The sequence below is a fragment of the Hyla sarda genome, chromosome 11 (genome assembly GCF_029499605.1).
Source record: "Hyla sarda isolate aHylSar1 chromosome 11, aHylSar1.hap1, whole genome shotgun sequence".
NCBI classification, from domain to species: Eukaryota; Metazoa; Chordata; class Amphibia; order Anura; family Hylidae; genus Hyla; species Hyla sarda.
In genome coordinates, this window is record NC_079199.1 from 14278129 (window position 1) to 14302363 (window position 24235).

Sequence of the window (24235 nt, forward strand, 5' to 3'; positions counted from 1 at the left end):
GTCCTGGCATGCTGGGAGTTATGGTCTTGCAACAGCTGGAGGCAACCTGGTTGGGAAACACTGCCACAGGGTGTGGTATATGTCAGAGGTGGCATATACAACATCAGAACGCTAAAGAAGAACATAAATGCTTTCTTACAAAACCAGCGCCACACCTGTCCACAGGCTGTGTGTGGTACTGCAGCTAAGCCACAGTCACTTCGATGGCTGTCTGAGCATGCTGGGAGTTGCAGTTTTTTTTTAATTTTTGCAACAGCTGAGGACACAATGGTTGGGAAACACTAAACTAATGCACATCTGACTGCATAGAGATTTGTTTGTAGTCTGTAGTCATGGAGACGCATAGCTCTGCATAGAAGCTGTGAACACAGAACGGTACACTTTTATTCAGGGGAGCTTTATGTGCCTTTTTTTGTGTTAAAACATGAAAATGTGGTTGCAAAAGTATACACACCCCTTAGAAGGGACGTGTATGGGGGCCTCATTTCCTCTGGTGCCCCCCCCCCGGAGGATGGTGGTGGTTGCCCCCGTGGATATACTGTGAGTCTATGTGGCTGTTCTCATGCCAGTGAATGTTATTAATGTACCGGGACGTGTTTGTAAATTCGTGGATAAATAAGGCCCCGAGGTTTACAAAACAGCAGCATCTTGTGATCCGGAGGCCTTGTGTAAATGTTTAGTCTGTCCCGGGCGCTTCGCTGCAGTTCACTGCGGGTGACGTTTCTGTAAGAGGCGAGAAAATAAAAAATAGCTGCAAGTCATCAGTATAAAAAATAGCGCCCGTCGTATTTAGAAGGGGACACGGGATGAGAAGGCTGGTATAGAGGAAGAGTATACACAAGTATATGAGGTTGTTGGGGATTGGCCTAAACCCACCATGAATGTGACCTGTAAGACCCCCAGCTGGGACCTGCACAGGTTGACTAGAAAGGGGGCTTGAGCCCCTGCCCTTTTGATGTTACTCCTAAAAGTGCCCTGGGCAGTGCTGGCATCGTTATGTGGACATTTATATAAATAATTATGGGAAGTGCCCTTTGAATTGAATTTTTTCAGTTCAGCCCCTGCTGGGGATCGACCGATTATCAGTTTGGCCGATATTATCGGTCGATATTCACGATTTTGGACGTTATCTGTAATTACCTTGCCGATAATGCCCCGCCCCTTGCACCGCCTGCACCGCACCCCCCCACCGCACCGCCCCGGCCAGAGACCACCGCCGCCGCTGCCCCATTGCCTCCCCCATCCCTGGTTTTATAATTACCTGTTCCCGGAGCGCTGCGCAATGATGAGTGACGTCCTCAACGCGACTTCACAGTCAGTGCGCACAGAGACAGCTCAGGACGCCCGCAGGAGCCAGAAGGAGCGCGGACCCCGGGAACAGGTAATTATAAAACCGGGGATGGGGGTGCGGTGCCGGTGATAGGACTCTGGAGGACCCCAGGACGGGCAGGGGGAGAGAAGCGGGTGGTGGCGGCGGTCTCTGGCACCACAAAAGCCGCTGCAGTTCATTGATTTAAAGCGCCCGCTTTAAATCAATGATCTGCAGCGGTGTCGCCGGGGGGAGGTAAATAGCCGATAACTTATACCGGAATATCGGTATAAATTATCGGCTATCGGCCCTAATCTCCACAGAGTATCGGTATCGGCCTTAAAAAATCGATATCGGTCGATCCCTAGCCCCTGCCCCCCAAAATGTCTGTGCACGTCCCTGACCGCCAGTCACATGTCACGGATCGGCAATTCATTCCTTGTTTGTCTCCTGTTCAATCAAAAACATTGAGAAATGAAATCTTGTATCTGTGTCCCAGTAGATCGTCCATTTCCTTCTCACAAGGCTCTACGTGGCTGTAAGGCACCTGGCAGCAGCAGGAGCTCTCCCCCCTCTCCTACATGTACTCGAATAGGAGCAATCCCGCCCATTATGAGGTGTCGGGTGTCGGGGGGTGCTTATGTTTGACATTTGAGGGGAGTGTATAACTAATTTATAACCCCGCCCATCACCTGATAGACACTCCCATTATTAAAATTAGGTTCACGCCCCTCTGACTGACTCCCTGAACTGTCAGACATACTATGAACCCTCATTTCTCAGAAACAGAAGGGCGTATCAGGAAACTATAAAAACGTGTGTTCGGGGCGCCCTAAGCTATTTAAGGATAATGCAATATCATTTTTGGGGGTTGGTCAAAGGTCTTCATTAACCCCTTAATGGAGTACTCCGCTACTCAGCGTTTGGAACAAATCTGTTCCGAATGGTGGAGCCGGTGCGGGGAGCTTGTGATGTCATAGCCCCGCCCCCCAAGTTTGATCACGTGGGGGTTCTGACCACTGGGACCTCCTGAACATTGCTTCGTCTACTTACCCGCCCTTGGCGCCCACCTTCCTGATCTAGCGCAAGTGACGGCCCCCTCACCCAATCACCGGCGACAGTCATGTCCTACCTCAGCCAGTGATTGGCTAAGAGGGCCGTTACTTGCACTCGTCCAGGAAGGTGGGGGTCATATCGCACTTAGGAACGGGAAATGAGCCGGAGCCCTGTACAGAAGGATCCCCTTTGAATAGGGGATAAGTTATATTTCACGAAACTACTCCTTTAAGGGGATCAAAGTGGATCTCCATTCCAACACGTAGTGTGAGGGGGCCCTAATAGTGGTCTTGCGCGAGGACTTCATTACAGCTGTATGGACCCATACTTAGGACCCCTCCAGTATGAGGCAGGACACAGATATATAACCACTTCTGACAGACTCGTATGAATAGTCCCCAACAGGCCACGCCCCACCATTCCTTGACCACACCCACTTCCAGAGATATAAAACATATATATATATATATATATATATATACAGTATATATATCTTAGATGTTGTAACACTTGGTGGGCGGAGTCACCTTCAGCATTTCCCGTCTTCTCAGGCGATTTCCTTTCTTGGAAAACGTTTATATGGGATTTATGGATGTGCGATGTATGGGGCCGGCGTGCCCGTGTGTCCCAGAAGAGACCTCTGAGCCCCTACACGGGTATATGGAGATTTATATGGTGTCTATACATTGTAAAACCGGCACAAAGGCCATTTTTTTCTGTATAAAGGAGGACGGGGATGTCATGGAAGAAAATCCTGAACAGAAAGACACTAAAGGGAAAAAATTAAAACCTCCTCAGATGTTGGGGCATTGTAGGATTACATGGCGGTCATACAATGCAGATCCCCGCTTCAGATCATGGAGGGGACTCATAGCAGCTGCTCCCCCCCCCCCCCCCCCCCCAAAACACTCACACTTACACTCTCTATGATGTCCATGTACGCCATATGCTTTGCTAACCAGTGTGCCTTCAGCTGTTGCAAAACTACAACTCCCAGCATGCCTGGACAGCCAACGGCTGTCCGGGCATGCTGGGAGTTGTAGTTTCGCAACAGCTGGAGGTACCCTGGTTGGGAAACACTGTGATAACTGGTCCAAAGGCTGTCCGGGCATGCTGGGAGTTGTAGTTTTGCAACAGCTGGAGGCACGCTGGTTGGGAAACACTGTCGTAGAGACATGAACATTTTTAGTCAAACAGGTCTGACCAGAATAGTTGGTCTGTGCCATGTGATCGAGGCAGAATCCCAATATTTAGGATATGCGCTGCAGACACCAACAGAGGGGTGAAAGGACAGCAATATCACACATAACTTTGCTATGTCAATGGGTTTGCTACAACTTATGAAATCATGATTTTCTACATGGGCTTAAGTGCCGCAGGATCGCTTGCCTCCTGTGTGTCCCCTCCCTCCTCCCTGTCCTGGCTGATTGACATACAGGACAGAGAACAGTGTCGCTAACCAGTGTGCCTTCAGCTGTTGCAAAACTACAACTCCCAGCATGCCCGGACAGCCAACGGCTGTCCGGGCATGCTGGGAGTTGTAGTTTTGCAACAGCTTGAGGTCCACAACTTACAATTCGGCTGTCTTGCCATGCTTGGAGTTGTATTTTAGCAACATCTGGAGGTCCACAGTTAGAAATGCACTGGTTTAGGCCAATTAAGGGCTTAAAGGAGAACTCCAGAATATAAAAAATTTCCTCCATACTGCAGGCAGAAAAAAAATAAAGATGTACATACCTTCCGTCGCTCCCCCGGGGCCTCCGGTAACCGTCTCCGGTCTCCGCCGCGATCCTCTTCCTGGTTGCCGGTGGTCGGCGAGTCATACTGTACTCAGCCAATCACCAGCTGTAGCGAAGTCCCGACTCGGGCGGCGATAGGCTGAGCGGCAGTGTGAGAACGCTTCAAAACACAAAATTCTTCACTACAATGGCACCTGCTGCCGGGGCCGAAAACGTCACACTGCCGCTCAGCCTATCGCCGGCCGAGTCGGGACTTCGCTGCAGCTGGTGATTGGCTGAGTACAGTATGACTCGCCGACCACCGGCAACCAGGAAGAGGATCGCGGCGGAGGCTGGAGCGGGTTACCGGAGGAGCGGAGGAATGTATGTACATCTTTATTATTTTACTGCCGGCAGTATGGGGGACAATTTTTATATTCTGGAGTTTTATATTCTGGAGTTCTCCTTTAAAGGGGGTTGTCCAGTGTAGAAAACACACTTTCTCACACCCCTTGGCTGTCTTGCATGCTGGGAGTTTTATTATGCAACAGCGGGTTGGACAACACTAATCTGTGTTATCTATTTATGTCATTTTTTAAAAAAATATATCTATCTATCTATCTCATATCTATCTCTCAATCTATATATCTCATATCTATCTATCTATCTATCTAGCAACAGAAGAATACAGCAGCACACTGCCAGCACAAGGATATAGGTGAAACATGAACATGCAGATAAAACATGGAGAGCTATACAGCTATGGTGTAATAGATGCAAATGTGAAACTATGAAATAGTGAGGCACTTAGCTCGCAAATTTGTCTCCGCCGGCGGTCAAATAGCTTGGACCGTCCCACCGCCATAAGGTGGCCTCATTGGGACGGACCCTACACTGTGAATATGCCTCTGTGTGAACAGTTCAGTAAGCATGGCAGGATCTGGAACATCCAAGACACCTTATATACACCTGATAGAGGTGGGTGGGGTGCAAGGCCAACATGGAGGTAGCCCCTCCCCCGTATGTGCAATACAGACAAAGAATAAGTCAGCCAGCACTTTAGTTGATACCAAACTATTATATGGACCTGGCCTACAGGTGCACGCTACTAGGCTAGATATACAGCAACAGAAGAATACAGCAGCACACTGCCAGCACAAGGATATAGGTGAAACATGAACATGCAGTTAAAACATGGAGACTATACAGCTATGGTGTAATAGATGCAAATGTGAAACTATGAAATAGTGAGGCACTTAGCTCGCAAATTTGTCTCCGCCAGCGGTCAAATAGCTTGGACCGTCCCACCGCGATAAGGTGGCCTCATTGGGACGGACCCTACACTGTGTATATGCCTCTGTGTGAACAGTTCAGTAAGCATGGCAGGATCTGGAACATCTATCTATCTATCTATCTATCTATCTATCTATCTATCTCATATCTATCTATCTCATATCTATCTCATATCTATCTCTCAATCTATATATCTCATATGTATCTATCTATCTCATATCTATCTATCTCATATCTATCTCATATCTATCTATCTCATATCTATCTATCTATCTCATATCTATCTATCTATCTATCTATCTCATATCTATCTATCTCATATCTATCTATCTATCTATCTATCTCATATCTATCTATCTATCTCATATCTATCTATCTATCTATCTCATATCTATCTATCTATCTATCTCATATCTATCTCATATCTATCTATCTATCTATCTCATATCTATCTATCTATCTATCTCATATCTATCTCATATCTATCTATCTATCTATCTATCTCATATCTATCTATCTCATATCTATCTATCTATCTCATATCTATCTATCTATCTATCTCATATCTATCTCATATCTATCTATCTATCTATCTATCTATCTCATATCTATCTATCTCATATCTATCTATCTATCTCATATCTATCTCATATCTATCTATCTCATATCTATTTATCTATCTCATATCTTCCTATCTCATATCTATCTATCTCATATCTTCCTATCTCATATCTATCTATCTCATATCTATCTCATATCTATCTATCTCATATCTATCTATCTATCTCATATCTTCCTATCTCATATCTATCTATCTCATATCTATCTATCTCATATCTATCTATCTATCTCATATCTTCCTATCTCATATCTATCTATCTCATATCTATCTAAAAGTGAAGTAACTCCTGGACCTTGGCCTGCCCTCCTGGCATAGCCCGCACTGCCCTGTTCTTTCCCACAATCCCTTGCTGTACAGATGGGGCGCGAGGCTCTTTCTTTGCTGCGCCGCAGCTGCTGCTGACTTCACAAGCTGAAGACGAGAGCGACACAATGCACGCTGATGAACGTCTCAGATATTGCGCTGACATCACACAAACCAATAGACGCTCGGTGACACCGCTGCCTGATTCGTGACCGCACAATGGGACAGATTTACCATAGAAGTAGGACGGGCTGCGATATAGGCAGAGACGTAACTTGTAGCTTCAGGACCCCAATGCAAAATAAAAAAAAGTGGACTTTGGAATTTTTTTACGTGTACGCCATGGACCGTGCAATTTAATTAATGATATATTTTTATAGTTCAGACATTTACGCACGTGGAGATACCACATATATTTATATTTATTTCTATTTAAATAGTTTTTTTATGGGAAAAGGGGGGGGTGATTCTGACTTAGGGGGGTGATTCTGACTTAGGGGGGGGGGATTCTGACTTAGGGGGGGATTCTGAAGGGGTTAAATTACATTTATTAACACTTTATTTTACTTTTTTTTTTTTTTTGCAGTGTTATAGCCCCCATAGGGGACTATAACACTGCACACACTGATCTTTTACACTGATCATTGCCATGCATTAATATGGCATTGATCAGTGTTAACGCCGCTTGGATCTCAGGCACAGAGCAGTCATTCGGCCATCAGACACGCAGGAGGCAAGGTAGGAATCCTCCTCATGTCCGCAAGCTGTTCGGGATGCAGCGATTTCACTGCGGCGGTCCCTAACAGCCCGACTGAGCTGCCGGGATGGTTTCGGTTTCACTTCAGACGCGGCGGTCAACTTTGATCGCTGCGTCTGAAGAGTTAATTCCGGGCATCACTGCGATCGGTGATGTCTGGTATTAGCCACCCGATATGACGAGGGGTCACCGTTATATTGCGGGAGCCGGTGCAGGACGTAAATATACGTCCTGTGTCGTTAAGGGGTCACGAGGTAACGAGAGGAGGACAGAGGAGACTCTTAAAGAAGAAGTTACAGGTCAGAGACAGAAATCTTGTTTGTAGGTGACCAAATACTTATTTTCCACCATAATTTGCAAATAAATTCTTTAAAAATAAGACGATGGGATTTTATGGATTTTTTTCTCATTCTGTCTCTCATAGTTGAGGTTATAACCTATGATGATAATTACAGCCTCATCTTTATAAGTGGGAGAACCTGCACAATTGGTGGCTGACTAAATACTTTTTTGACCCACTGTATAGTATGGTTAAATTAACCCCTTATGTGAGGGTGGAGGATTTTGTCTGTCTATGGAACTACCAGTACATCTCCTAATCACATTACTCTCAGGCTGCAGAGATTGTTCGGGAGTTTTATACATACTGCAGATTGTCCGGCAGGTGCAGGGAAATGTTATTGCGGTGGACGAGATATAAGGTCCGGATATGAAGTTGAGGATGGGATATGTGATCGGGATATGAGGACGGGACATGAGGTCGGGACATGAGGACGGGATATGAGGACGGGATATGAGGACAAGATATATGAGGTCAGGATATGAGGTCGGGATATAAAAGCTGGATATGAGGACGGGACATGATGACGTGATATGAGGACAAGATATGAGGACGGGAAATGAGGACGTGATATGAGGACAAGATATGAGGATGGGAAATGAGAACGTGATATGAGGACGTGATATGAGGACGTGATATGAGGACAAGATATGAGGTCGGGATATGAGGACGTGATATGAGGACAAGATATGAGGTTGGGATATGAGGACATGATATGAGGACGGGATATGAGGACAAGATTGTCATTGTTGCTTTTCCTCTCCCACTGGGTTTAGGAAGATCCGGCAATGCCGAGCACTCAGCTAGTACTATAATACATGTGCCCCATTGCTCCCTCCCAACCTCAGTTATCGCTGATTCACGTTTTGTGTGCTGCACCGGACAGGGGCTCATTTGTTATCCCGATTTATGTTTTACTTTGTCCTGAATAAGATTTGGCTCCTGGCTCCTCCGCTCCTGATAAAGGATGACACAGGATGGCGGTGGGGCTGATTTCGGCGATAAAACGTGCCACCCTTTTATATAGTGCGACGAAAGGGGCCGCAGCTCAGAAGATTTATACAATGGCGTTTAATCCCCCGAGCCGCACGCCCGTGCCAAGAGTCTCCGGGCGACTTTCCAGGTGTTTTAATATGTTTAAAACTGAAGACCTGGCATGGAGAAGATGTCATCCCGCCATAGTGCGGCGTCCAGATGAGGCGCTGAGATGTTCACCACCCAGCAGGGTCAAGGGGGGAAATGGTTCATTTCAGCCTCCATGGACAGTATATAGCAGTGTTTCCCAACCAGGGTGCCTCTAGCTGTTGAAAAACTACAACTCCCAGCATGCCCAGACAGCCTTCGGCTGTCTGGGCATGCTGGGAGTTGTAGTTTTGCAACAGCTGGAGGCACCATGGTTGGGAAACACTGTTCTAGGGGGGAGTGTTTCAACCCCTGGAGCTTGAATCCAGTCTTAATACACGCTATAATGGTGCTGCTGTGCATCTGCATGTGGATAAATAACACGGAACAGTCGTGAGAACAATTCGAGGGAGTCGTATGAGAAACAGATGCTCGGTGGCGCTGACTGTGATTCGCAGAACCGATTCCGGACACGATATTGTAAAATAATAAAGTTTATTGGTAAACAACGGATGACGCGTTTCGAGGGTCTGCGACCCTCTTCTTCAGATCTTTTATTTGGATAACAGAATACATCAGTGTTTCTTAACCAGGGTGCCTCCAGTTGTTGCTAAACTACAACTCCTAGCATGCTAGGAGTTGTAGTTTTGCAATGGACAGAGAGTCTGTAGCTGTCAAGGCATGCTGTGAGTTTTTCAACTGCTGGAAAGACTGTGGCCATCAGGGCATGCTGGGAATTGTAGTTAAGATAGATATGAGATAGATATATAGATATGAGATAGATAGATAGATAGATACGAGATAGATAGATAGATAGATATGAGATAGATAGATAGATATGAGATAGATAGATATGAGATAGATAGATAGATAGATAGATATGAGATAGATAGATATTAGATATGAGATAGATAGATAGATAAATAGATAGATAGATACAGTCATGGCCGTAAATGTTGACACCCCTAAAATTTTTCTAGAAAATGAAGTATTTCTCACAGAAAAGGATTGCAGTAACACATGTTTTGCTATACATATGTTTATTCCCTTTGTGTGTATTGGAACTAAACCAAAAAAGAAGGAAAAAAAGCAAATTGGACATAATGTCACCAAACTCCAAAAATGGGCCGAACAAAATTATTGGCACCCTTTCAAAATTGTGGATAAATAAGATTGTTTCAAGCATGTGATGCTCCTTTATACTCACCTGGGGCAAGTAACAGGTGTGGGCAATATAAAAATCACATCTGAAAGCAGATAAAAAGGAGAGAAGTTCACTTAGTCTTTGCATTGTGTGTCTCTGTGTGCCACACTAAGCACGGACAACAGAAAGAGGAGAAGAGAACTGTCTGAGGACTTGGGAACCAAAATTGTGGAAACAATTCAACAATCTCAAGGTTACAAGTCCATCTCCAGAGATCTAGATTTGCCTTTGTCCACAGTGCGCAACATTATCAAGAAGTTTACAACCCATGGCACTGTAGATAATCTCCCTGAGCGTGGACGGGAGAGAAAAATTGATGAAAGGTGTCAACGCAGGATAGTCCGGATGGGGGATAAGCAGCCCCAAACAAGTTCCAAAGATATTCAAGCTGTCCTGCAGGCTCAGGGAGCATCAGTGTCAGCGCGAACTATCCATCACCATTTAAATGAAATGAAACGCCATGGAGGAGACCCAGGAGGACCCCACTATGGAGGAGACCCGGGAGGACCCCACTATGGAGGAGACCCAGGAGGACCCCACTATGGAGGAGACCCAGGAGGACCCCACTATGGAGGAGACCCAGGAGGACCCCACTATGGAGGAGACCCAGGAGGACCCCACTATGGAGGAGACCCAGGAGGACCCCACTATGGAGGAGACCCAGGAGGACCCCACTATGGAGGAGACCCAGGAGGACCCCACTATGGAGGAGACCCAGGAGGACCCCACTATGGAGGAGACCCAGGAGGACCCCACTGCTGACACAGATATAAAAAAGCAAGACTACATTTTGCCAAAATGAACTTGAGTAACCAAAATCCTTCTGGGAAAACATCTTGTGGACAGATGAGACCAAGATAGAGCTTTTTGGTAAAGCTCATCATTCTACTGTTTACCGAAAACGGAATGAGGCCTACAAAAGAAAAGAACACAGTACCTACAGTGACATATGGTGGAGGTCGGTGATGTTTTGGGTTGTTTTGCTGCCTCTGGCACTGGGGGCCTTGAATGTGTACAAGACATCATGAAATCTGAGGATTACCAATGGATTTTGGGTCGCACTGTACAGCCCAGTGTCAGAAAGCTGGGTTTGCGTCAGAGATCTTGGGTCTTCCAGCAGGACAATGACCGCAAACATTCATCAAAAAGCTCCAGAAATGGATGACAACAAAGCGCTGGAGAGTTCTGAAGTGTCAGCAATGAGTCCAGATCTAAATCCCATTGATCACCTGTGGAGAGATCTTAAAATTACTGTTGGGAAAAGGCGCCTTCCAATAAGAGAGACCTGGAGCAGTTTGTAAAGGAAGAGTGGTCCAACATTCCGGCTGAGAGGTGTAAGAAGCTTATTGATGGTTATAGGAAGAGTGGTCCAACATTCCGACTGAGAGGTGTAAGAAGCTTATTAATGGTTATAGGAAGCCAATAATTTTGTCCAGCCAATTTTTGGAGTTTGGTGACATTATGTCCAATTTGCTTTTTTTGGTTTAGTTCCAATACACACAAAGGGAATAAACATGTGTATAGCAAAACATGTGTTACTGCAATCCTTTTCTGTGAGAAATACTTCATTTTCTTGAAAAACTTCAGGGGTGTCAACATTTATGGCCATGACTGTATGAGATAGATAGATAAATAGATATGAGATAGATAGATATGAGATAGATATATAGATATGAGATATATAGATATGAGATATATAGATATGAGATGGATAGATATGAGATAGATAGATATGAGATAGATATATAGATATGAGATAGATAGATAGATAGATAGATAGATATGAGATAGATAGATATGAGATAGATATATAGATATGAGATAGATAGATAGATAGATAGATAGATATGAGATAGATAGATAGATAGATAGATATGGGATAGATAGATAGATAGATAGATATGGGATAGATAGATAGATAGATAGATATGGGATAGATAGATAGATATGGGATAGATAGATAGATATATATGAGATAGATAGGAGATAGATAGATAGATAGATAGATTGATATGAGATAGATTTTTATTTATTAAAACTTCATGTTACTATTTTTCACTTTTGTGCCTTTCACCCTCCTAGGGGACTGTATTGCAATGTGTTGTGTAGTAACCAATACATCCTGCCTTTAGCTAAAGATTATTAGAAATACTAAGAAAACCATGCGTGTTTCGGGTGGCAATGAGGTGAAAAAAAGGGTCACTCCTTTTATCTAACGACTTAGAAGACACGTCACTTTTCACTGTGGTATGTAGGGGGTTAAATGGCTGCGATCAGAATTATCTCTTATCCCAGACTGCTGCTGGCAGGTGCCGGTTGTATAACACTGCTGGCATCCACTGTAATATGGCAGTGTTTCCTAACCAGGTTGCAAAACTACAACTCCCAGCATGCCCGGACAGCCAAAGGCTGTCCGGGCATGCTGGGAGTTGTAGTTTTGCAACGCAGCCACATACAATCTTCTCAAAACATCTTAAAGTACAGATGTATCCAGTGTTGTTCCATTCACTTCACCCCACACAGTACAGGTGTGTTTGTTCTTGTCCCACACCTGAGATGACATGTAGCGGTTTTACCGCCTCATACTATGGCAGCCAACCTGCAACCCCCTCCCCCACTGTGCTGGGAGATAGGAATGGAGGGGGTAACAACTATCGCACCAAGTCATTGTCACCTAAAACCTGGGAAAATGTCTCCGCCACCATCGGTTTTTCGCCGTGCACAGTGTATCCATATATAAAAATCTGTTTCCATGACAACCAGCTGTGCTACTTTCTCAATATCACCGCGCCATGGTGGTGCATCACTGGGGGCCCCAATACCGGCCTATAGCTTAATAATACAGGAAATCATTGTATATTATCCCCCGAGTGTTACTATTCCTGGAGAAGATATATAGCGGAAATATAGTTGCGGTTTATGTTGTCTCTGAAGGTTGATGGATATTAAACATTTCGCTTGAAGGTCAAAGCTAAGACTCTCACTTCATTTTAACTTCTCTGCTTCTATCATGGACATTTTTTTTGGGGAGAATATGAGGCAGTATTATAATAGTTATATTCTTGTATATAGGAGCAGTATTATAGGAGTTATATTCTTGTATATAGGAGCAGTATTATAGTAGTTATATTCTTGTATATAGGAGCAGTATTATAGGAGTTATATTCTTGTATATAGGAGCAGTATTATAGTAGTTATATTCTTGTATATAGGAGCAGTATTATAGGAGTTATATTCTTGTATATAGGAGCGGTATTATAGTAGTTATATTCTTGTATATAGGAGCAGTATTATAGTAGTTATATTCTTGTACATAGGAGTGGTATTATAGTAGTTATATTCTTGTATATAGGAGCAGTATTATAGTAGTTATATTCTTGTATATAGGAGCAGTATTACAGTAGTTATATTCTTGTATATAGGAGCAGTATTATAGTAGTTATATTCTTGTATATAGGAGCAGTATTATATTAGTTATATTCTTGTATATAGGAGCAGTATTATAGTAGTTATAGTCTTGTATATAGGAGGCAGTATTATAGTAGTTATACTCTTGTATATAGGAGCAGTATTATAGTAGTTATATTCTTGTATATAGGAGGCAGAATTGTAGTAGTTATATTCTTGTACATAGGAGCAGTATTATAGTAGTTATATTCTTGTATATAGGAGCAGTATTATATTAGTTATATTCTTGTATATAGGAGCAGTATTATAGTAGTTATATTCTTGTATATAGGAGCAGTATTATAGTAGTTATATTCTTGTATATAGGAGCAGTATTATAGTAGTAATATTCTTGTATATAGGAGCAGTATTATAGTAGTTATATTCATGTATATAGGAGGCAGTATTATAGTAGTTATATTCTTGTATATAGGAGCAGTATTATAGTAGTTATATTGTGTATAGGAGGCAGTATTATAGTAGTTATATTCTTGTATATAGGAACAGTATTATAGTAGTTATATTCTTGTATATAGGAGGCAGAATTGTAGTAGTTATATTCTTGTACATAGGAGCAGTATTATAGTAGTTATATTCTTGTATATAGGAGCAGTATTATATTAGTTATATTCTTGTATATAGGAGCAGTATTATAGTAGTTATATTCTTGTATATAGGAGCAGTATTATAGTAGTTATATTCTTGTATATAGGAGCAGTATTATAGTAGTAATATTCTTGTATATAGGAGCAGTATTATAGTAGTTATATTCATGTATATAGGAGGCAGTATTATAGTAGTTATATTCTTGTATATAGGAGCAGTATTATAGTAGTTATATTGTGTATAGGAGGCAGTATTATAGTAGTTATATTCTTGTATATAGGAACAGTATTATAGTAGTTATATTCTTGTATATAGGAGGCAGAATTGTAGTAGTTATATTCTTGTATATAGGAGCAGTATTATATTAGTTATATTCTTGTATATAGGAGCAGTATTATAGTAGTTATATTCTTGTATATAGGAGCAGTATTATAGTAGTTATATTCTTGTATATAGGAGCAGTATTATAGTAGTAATATTCTTGTATATAGGAGCAGTATTATAGTAGTTATATTCATGTATATAGGAGGCAGTATTATAGTAGTTATATTCTTGTATATAGGAGCAGTATTATAGTAGTTATATTGTGTATAGGAGGCAGTATTATAGTAGTTATATTCTTGTATATAGGAACAGTATTATAGTAGTTATATTCTTGTATATAGGAGGCAGAATTGTAGTAGTTATATTCATGTACATAGGAGCAGTATTATAGTAGTTATATTCTTGTATATAGGAGCAGTATTATATTAGTTATATTCTTGTATATAGGAGCAGTATTATAGTAGTTATATTCTTGTATATAGGAGCAGTATTATAGTAGATATATTCTTGTATATAGGAGAAGTATTATAGTAGTTATAGTCTTGTATATAGGAGCAGTATTATAGTAGTTATATTCTTGTATATAGGAGGCAGTATTATAGTAGTTATATTCTTGTATATAGGAGGCAGTATTATAGTAGTTATATTCTTGTATATAGGAGCAGTATTATAGTAGTTATATTCTTGTATATAGGAGCAGTATTATAGTAGTAATATTCTTGTATATAGGAGCAGTATTATAGTAGTTATATTCATGTATATAGGAGGCAGTATTATAGTAGTTATATTCTTGTATATAGGAGCAGTATTATAGTAGTTATATTCTTGTATAGAGGAGCAGTATTATAGTAGTTATATTCTTGTATATAGGAGCAGTATTATAGTAGTTATATTCTTGTATATAGGAGGCAGTATTATAGTAGTTATATTCTTGTATATAGGAGCAGTATTATAGTAGTTATATTCTTGTATATAGGAGCAGTATTATAGTAGTTATATTCTTGTATATAGGAGCAGTATTATAGTAGTTATATTCTTGTATATGGAGCAGTATTATAGTAGTTATATTCTTGTACATAGGGATTAAACTATTAGAGTGTTATTTTTTCATATTTGCTTCCATGTAACTTTATAATCTTTACAGTATATTACTTGGAAATGACTGTCATGTTGAGGACTCCATAATATACAGATGGTTTGCTGCATATCATCTATTTACTTGATATGTGTAGGGGTTAGACCATTGTTTCCCACGCAGCGTGCCTCCAGCTGTGGCAAAACTACAACTCCCATCATGCCCGGACAGCCGTTGGCTGTCCGGGCATGCTGGGAGTTATAGTTTTGCCACAGCTGGAGGCACTCTGGTAGGTAAACCCTGGCATAGGCAGTCGCTTTTACTGCTATAGTTGTGTTACTATCGGTGGGTACAGAGGATGCAGTCACACTTGTGCCCTAGAGGACAGTATTTATAGGGCCAGGGGGCACAATTCTGCATCCTTACATGTGGTGTGGGGCCTCTCACATGGTAAATGCTCTGAATTCTATCTTTTCGCTCACGTCTCTACAGATACAGTCCGCATGGTAACAGATGAGGCGTCAGATTTCTCCCGCACACTGATGGATGTTTTCCATACAGACTTCAATTCTGGCTTCAGACATCTGTGTATCAGATGGACAAAGGGCTCTGCACCCAGCAGGGCAATGTGGTTGGTGGCATGGTGGGGGGCGCAGGAAGTGCTTGCAGGTTCCTAAATTTGTAGCAGGTATGCAAAGGATCTAATAATAAAGCCTGGTGAATGATACAATGTAACAACTCCATTGTTTCCAGCACGGAAGCTTTCTGGTCCTCCGGTAAGTGAAGCACATGCTAGCTTGGCACAGGCTCTGGCATGTGACTGGCCTGGGATCTGTCTATTTGGCATTCCTTGGCACTTGGTCGTGAAAAACTTTTAATGCAATAACATACAACTCAATACCTTTATTACTATTATTACTCGAGTCTGTGTTCTATGAGGAGAGCAGGTATACTTGGGGTTAAAACACATTTTTTTGGATGGAAAATGTTTTTTTTTCCAAGACGCTAAGGGGTGTATAATAGTGCTAACCACATTGTGCCCACCCCAGCCATCACAAAAAGGGTTGACCATAATAGGTTGGATGGTGCCCTCTTCATACCCATATAGTACCCAATTTACATAAAGGCTTACTCCGGTGCCAGAAAGTTAAACAGATTTGTACATTACTTCTATTGAAAAATATTAATCCTTCCAGTACTTATTAGCTGCTGAATAGTACAGAGGAAATTCTTTTCTTTTTGTAATACAGAGCTCTCTGCTGACATCATGACCACAGTGCTCTCTGCTGACACCTCTGTCCATTTTAGGAACTGTCCAGAACAGGATAGGTTTGCTATGGGGAATTTCTCCTACTCTGGACAGTTCTTCAAATGGACAGAGATGTCAGCAGAGAGCACTGTGCTCGTGATGTCAGCAGAGAGCTCTGTGTTCCAAAAAGAAAAGAATTTCCTCTGTAGTATTCAGCAGCTAATGTACTGGAAGGATTAAGAATTTTTTTTAATAGAAGTAATTTACAAATCTGTTAAACTTTCTGGCACCAGATGATTTAAAGAAAAAAAAAAGTTTTCCACTGGAGTACCCCTTTAAAGGGAATGAAGTTCCAGTTTGGGCACCTAGTATGCAATTGAAAGTGCAAGCTCTGAGTACCAAGGTTTAAGGGCCAGTGATGGCCCCTTCAGTAGTAAGATAGGGTGCCCCTGTACAGTCACTCATTCTGCTTCTATTACTTTGCCATCCACAGGATCCCTTTCATACGGTACAGTGAATATGGCTAAGCTGCAATACCAGAAACAACCTTTGAAGAAAAGTGGCACTGTTTCAGGGCTCATTCTCATTCATTAATGTATAAAGTGATAAAAGTACACTGGCTATTTTATTAGAGCCTCTATGTAGTAGCTGGTTGGACCTCCTGTGGCCTTCAGAACTGCAGCAGTTCCTCCTGGCATAGATTCCACTACGTGATGAAATTGTTTTTACAAGAGTATTGGCCCATGTGGACAGGATCGCGTCTCACCATGTCTGTATGTCGTATGGAGGTCCTGACATGATCTCGATCTAGGGCACTGTGAAGGACGGTGACGCAAATAAAAAGTCCAATCCATGACTATACGACCCTTGTGGATGGTGCACTGTCCTGCTGACCATCTCCTGCCATAGGGGAAACAGATGCCATGATAGACTTAGTTGGCCGCAATGCTTAGATATACCCTACTGTCCGAATGTTCAGCCAGAGTCATCAGAGGAACCAGGGTGCACAAAGAAAGCATTTCCCCCACTGTTAGATCTCTACTAGCTTCAGCTGTACACACCTGAGAGGAAGGGGTTATTGATTAATTCCACTTTTGCCAAATTCTGACCTCCCTCGGGTGCCACATAGATTGATATCCATCTGACCAAGTTGACTTTCTTCACAGAGATCTGGATCATTCTGACCAGGACATGTTTCTCTATAGAGATCTGGATCCATCTGACCAGGCCATGTTTCTCTATAGAGATCTGGATCCATCTGACCAGGCCATGTTTCTCTATAGAGATCTGGATCCATCTGACCAGGACATGTTTCTCTATAGAGATCTGGATCCATCTGACCAGGCCATGTTTCTCTATAGAGATCTGGATCCATCTGACCAGGCCATGTTTCTCTATAGAGATCTGGATCCATCTGACCAGGCCATGTTTCTCTATAGAGATCTGGATCCATCTGACCAGGCCATGTTTCTCTATAGAGATCAGGATCCATCTGACCAGGCCATGTTTCTGTATAGAGATCTGGATCCATCTGACCAGGCCATGTTTCTCTATAGAGATCTGGATCCATCTGACCAGGCCGTGTTTCTCTATAGAGATCTGGATCCATCTGACCAGGACATGTTTCTCCATAGTGATCTGGATCCACCTGACTAGGCCATATTTCTCCATAGTGATCTGGATCCACCTGACTAGGCCATATTTCTCCATAGTGATCTGGATCTACCTGACCAGGCCATGTTTCTAGACAGAGATCTGGATCCATCTGATCAGGCCATGTTTCTCCATTGCTCAGTGACAATTTTTGCTCTTTTTTTGGTGACACCTGGGGGGGGGGGGAAGAAATTCCTATCACTTCGTGACGCCAGTGCACCGTTAGCCTATACACGGTACGAGGTGGAGGCATCTTCTCCTGGACCAGACACAGGGGGTAAAAAACACACAGACGTCGGGTTACGGATAACTGCCTTTTACTTAGCAGGTGCAGATGGTATAACACACACAGAGCAGAGTAGAAGGGATGCAGTGTAACCCTTGGGAGCTCTGTTGCCTTGCTGGGACTTATGGTGCTTTTCACCCACTTGATTGATATAGACTTGAGACTGGAAGAACATATCCCACGCTGACTAGGGTTCTGACAAGGTCCAATCACTACCACCACCAGGGCTTGATTCACCGCTGTAGGGGGAACACTTGCAGAATGGCGGGGCTGACTTGAGAAGATACTTTCTTAGGCTTCCCTCAGGATTTCTCCACACACGACTTCCCCCTCCTTTCCACACTGGAGCTCAGCACACACACACACACACACACACACCCTACACTATATACTGGTCAATTTGGGGGCTCCCATTGAGCAGACAGGATCACCTGGTTAACACTGCATCTTTCCATCTTAAAGGCACAGTACATAAATAACATATTACACAGTGAATACAGTAAATATTATAAAGTTCTCAAACATATTAAACATAATAAACATTTTACAATGGGCCCAACACAAGAGCCGCAAGTCTCCCCAAGGAGGTCCGCAGCCCACAGGACAGCCTCTGGTGCTGGGACACCACATTTTGCCCCCTTGACCATTGAGCTGGTCTCCTGTTGTTATCGCCCATCAATGGTAAAGAGCGATGAGTTGTTGGCGCTGACCTGTTAGTCAGACACCAGCGTTTTATATTCGGCTGCAGTTTCCTGACTGTTCTCGGCCTCAGATTATTGGATTTTCTCATCTATTGTGGATTTCACATAAAACCGATCCAGAGAAAACCGATCACTGGATGTCGTGCGGCACAGGTCTGATGTCCATACAGGGAAGCGCCAATCATAAAAGGGCAGCACTCTAATAAAGAGGGACTAATAAATGTATCAGGACTCCTGAAATGGTGGTTCCCGGGTATTTGTCCTTTTTAATACCATACAACATCAATAGCGTTTTCCATTATTCCTCATTAAAGCTTAGAGATACGGAAATTAGATTGCAAGCTCATGCGGTGTGTGATGTGAGTGCATTCTGTGTACAGTGTGGCGGAATACATTATAGGAATATTATAATAGTCAGGGATCCGCATTATTCCAGGCAGCCGGTTATACATCTATTTTTGCTTTTTTTAGACTCCAGGCTGCTGGCCGCATTATCCGGCAAGACGGCAGCTACTGCATTAATCAGACCTACGGAGCCGTCACGTGACTCTGACTCTCTTTTCGCTGCTCTTCTGCAGCTGGGTAGAGCAGAAGCTGCCGGAGTGGTCTGTGTCCCTGAATTCTGCGCACCATTTCTCCTTTTATTCCCATGTCATTCCCAAAATGCACAGCATCCTGACAATGCAGCAGCCCATGATGTGACCCACAGATCAGCTGCAATTCTGCATCCCCCTATGTCTGTGCGGGGGAAGAGCTGCATAGGCCATGAATGCACTGGACGATTTCAGGTAGGACACTATAGGAAGGAAATTTATTGTTATTATTTGTTATCTTTTTGCAGCTCTTCTCTCTGCCTGGTGTGTTATTATCCTGTGTACGGCCAATTATTATCATGTTGTAACCTTTTTGTCTTCATTCATGTCTATGGACAGTTCATATAAAGATGGCTGCATGCAGGGACATAGCTGACAATGCATTTTTGAACATGGGAAAGGGGCTGGTTAATTTATAGATTTATTTTTTATATTTACTTCATTTGTTGTTTTTTTGTGCAAATATATATATATATATATATATATATATATATATATATATATAATGTATTATTTATTATTGTTTAAATTAATGAATTTATTTATTTAATTAATATATTTTTATATTTATTTAATTTGTTGTTTTTTTGTGCTTTGTAAGATATATATATATATATATATATATATATATATATATATTAACTGTATTATTTATTATTATTATTATTATAATTAATGAATGTGTTTATTTATTTTATTTATTTATTTAAATTAATTTTTTTCTGATACGGAACTGCAAGATAACCTGGAACTAGATACAAAAGATAAGACTAAGCACACTAAAGCTAGTTTTACGCAGGTGTAATCCGGTCGCATTACGCCGCTATGATGCTGACATTTAGGGCCATTCGATCTGCGGCTGAGCCAGCATCCGTGATCCAAAAAATGCAACCGTATCATGTTCACGTGAAACAGGTTTTAGGCTATGTTCACACATAGAGGGGAATTTATCATTAAGAATTTTTTTTTTTGTGATTTAAAAAGTTGCAAATTGTTGCGCAGTTTGTGAAAAGTCTAAAAAATGTTGCGCCAATATCAGGAATATAGTGCAGTAGGGTTAAGCTTTGGCAGTGGTCAATGATTTATCAACTGCGGCTTTTTAATTGTACATTTTTATTTATTTATTTATTTTTCTGGCATGGATTGACAAGATAACCTGGAACTAGATACAAAAGATAAGACTAGGCACAATAAAGCGAGTTTTACGCAGGTGCAATACGGTCGCATGACGTCGCTGTGATGCTGACATTAGACCTGCGGCTGAGCCAGCATACGTGATCCAAAAATGCAATCTTATAACATGATTTTGGGGAAAAACACATGACGTACGTCCAGGAAAATGGGTGAAAATGGGTGAAAAGTTGCAAAAATTAGATAATGATCCTTTACCCCCCCCCCCCCCCAAAGGTACTTTGGTATGTTTGTCCTGGTGCGCATCATGTGCCAAAAATGGGCGCTGAAGTTCACTCTGCGAATTGAGGTGCATATTTAATTTTTTTTTTTTTTGCGTTTGCATTCTCAATAAACCAAAATAAATTATGGCTGTCCGGGCATGCTGGGAGTTGTAATTTAGCAACAGCTGGAGGCACCCTAGTTGGGAAACCAGCCCCATTAAAACGAGCTGAACTGCATCCATGCATGACAGCTAATAAAGTATGTGAGGCCACGTGTGGAATTTTTATTACATATTGCACAATGTGAATATTCCCTTACGGCAGTTGTTTCCAAACTGTGCGCCTCCAGCTGTTGCAAAACTACAACTCCCAGGCATGCTGGGAGTTGTAGTTTTGCAGCAGCTGGAGGCAGACTGGTTGGGGAACACTGCACTATAGATATAGTCTTGTGAATTTTTAAACTTTCTTTCAATATTAATAATAAATTGCGCTACCAGCAGAACAGATTTCCTCTTTCTAGATTTCATTCTAGTAATGATGACTCAATAATACCGAGTATTGTGGATAGAATTTTGGAGACACACTGGTTGAGAAACACTAGAATAGGGAAATGCTGCTTACCACCAGCATCCCCCCTCCCCCCCCCCCCCCCCCATCTTTACTGTGTTCACATTGTTAATAAAGTTTATTGCGGTTCGCAAATGTAGGAAAACATATCAGCACCATTTCTTAATAAGACATAACTGGTATAGTACGGAGCTATAGGAGTGACCATTGGGATGTTTTATAACCAGCCCGTGCCGCCATATATACTGTTGCTATTGCTGTTATTGGGGGAGATTTATCAAAACCGATGCAAAGGACAAGTTGCCCATAGCAACCAATCAGATGGCTTCTTTCACTTTGCAGAGGCCTTGTTTAAAATGAAAGCGTTCTGGTTGGTTGCTATGGGCAACTGGGAAACTTCTCCCCCATTGTTCTTACTCTTTTTCCCACAATAACACGCAGGTTACAGCCCAACATTCTACTTCATGTATCTCCACTTGTAGGTTACGATGTATTTATTTGTCTAGAATAAAAAGAGATTTGAAAATAAATGAGAGAAACATAAGCATGCGGTCGGCTGCTTGACAAATCTTTCAGGGGCCACAGAGCCCCCCATAACATTGCCAGCCACAGTTTGCCGGCTATAAAAGTGACCCACTATTATCCCATACCAGATTCAGAAACTGTTCCCCTCCAAAAAATCAACTTCCATGTCTTCATTGCAGTCATAATACTACTCTAATACAGTCACCATAACAGAGCCAACCTCGATGCCCATATAACAGAGCCAACCCCGATGCCCATATAACAGAGCCAACCCCGATGCCCATATAACAGAGCCAACCCCGATGCCCATATAACAGAGCCAACCCCGATGCCCATATAACAGAGCCAACCCCGATGCCCATATAACAGAGCCAACCCCGATGCCCATATAACAGAGCCAACCCCGATGCCCATATAACAGAGCCAACCCCGATGCCCATATAACAGAGCCAACCCCGATGCCCATATAACAGAGCCAACCCTGATGCCCATATAAGAGAGCCAACCCCGATGCCCATATAACAGAACCAACCCCGATGCCCATATAAGAGAGCCAACCCCGATGCCCATATAACAGAGCCAACCCGATGCCCATATAACAGAGCCAACCCCGATGCCCATACAACAGAGCCAACCTCACTGCCCATACAACAGAGCCAGGCTCGCTGTCTATATAACAGAGCCAACCCCGATGCCCATATAACAGAGCCAACCCGATGCCCATATAACAGAGCCAGCCTCACTACCAATACAAAAGTGCCATAATATACCTAACTACAGTACCCTATAACATAAACAGCTTGAGTGCCTCCGTAACAAAGCCAGCCCCAGTGCTTTCACAACAGAACCAGCCCCAGTGCTCCCACAACACAACTAACCCCAGTGCCTCCACAACAGAGCCAGCCTCAGTGCCCCATAACAGAGCCAGCCTCAGTGCCCCATAACAGAGCCAGCCTCAGTGCCCCATAACAGAGCCACCCTCAGTGCCCCATAACAGAGCCAGCCTCAGTGCCCCATAACAGAGCCAGCCTCAGTGCCCCATAACAGAGCCAGCCTCAGTGCCCCATAACAGAGCCAGCCTCAGTGCCCCATAACAGAGCCAGCCTCAGTGCCCCATAACAGAGCCAGCCTCAGTGCTCCATAACAGAGCCAGCCTCAGTGCCCCATAACAGAACCAGCCTCAGTGCCCCATAACAGAACCAGCCTCAGTGCCCCATAACAGAGCCAGCCTCAGTGCCCCATAACAGAGCCACCCTCAGTGCCCCATAACAGAGCCACCCTCAGTGCCCCATAACAGAGCCAGCCTCTGTGCCCCATAACAGAGCCAGCCTCAGTGCCCCATAACAGAGCCAGCCTCAGTGCCCCATAACAGAGCCACCCTCAGTGCCCCATAACAGAGCCAGCCTCAGTGCCCCATAACAGAGCCAGCCTCACTGCCCCATAACAGAGCCAGCCTCACTGCCCCATAACAGAGCCAGCCTCAGTGCCCCATAACAGAGCCAGCCTCAGTGCCCCATAACAGAGCCAGCCTCAGTGCCCCATAACAGAGCCAGCCTCAGTGCCCCATAACAGAGCCAGCCTCAGTGCCCCATAACAGAGCCAGCCTCAGTGCTCCATAACAGAGCCAGCCTCAGTGCCCCATAACAGAGCCAGCCTCAGTGCTCCATAACAGAGCCAGCCTCAGTGCTCCATAACAGAGCCACCCTCAGTGCTCCATAACAGAGCCACCCTCAATGCCCCATAACAGAGCCAGCCTCAGTGCCCCATAACAGAGCCAGCCTCAGTGCTCCATAACAGAGCCAGCCTCAGTGCCCCATAACAGAGCCAGCCTCAGTGCTCCATAACAGAGCCAGCCCCAGTGCCCCATAACAGAGCCAGCCTCAGTGCTCCATAACAAAGCCAGCCCCAGTGCCCCATAACAGAGCCAGCCTCAGTGCCCCATAACAGAGCCAGCCTCAGTGCCCCATAACATAGCCAGCCTCAGTGCCCCATAACAGAGCCAGCCTCAGTGCCCCATAACAGAGCCAGCCTCAGTGCCCCATAACAGAGCCAGCCTCAGTGCCCCATAACAGAGCCAGCCTCAGTGCCCCA

At 43.3% G+C, this 24235-nt stretch overlaps 1 protein-coding gene across 6 annotated transcripts in view; it reads left to right on the forward strand.

The window, feature by feature from the left end:
• Window positions 1-24235, forward strand: part of EVL (Enah/Vasp-like) — a 129374-nt gene that overhangs the window by 4579 nt on the left and 100560 nt on the right. The window contains exon 1 of one of the 6 annotated variants that reach the window (XM_056546739.1): window positions 19627-19853. The exons of the other annotated variants lie outside the window; for them this stretch is intronic. Coding sequence (XP_056402714.1) covers window positions 19831-19853 — 23 coding nt within the window. The 5' untranslated portion in view covers window positions 19627-19830. Of the gene's footprint in view, window positions 1-19626; window positions 19854-24235 lie in introns of those variants that run through there. 6 annotated transcript variants of the gene reach the window in all.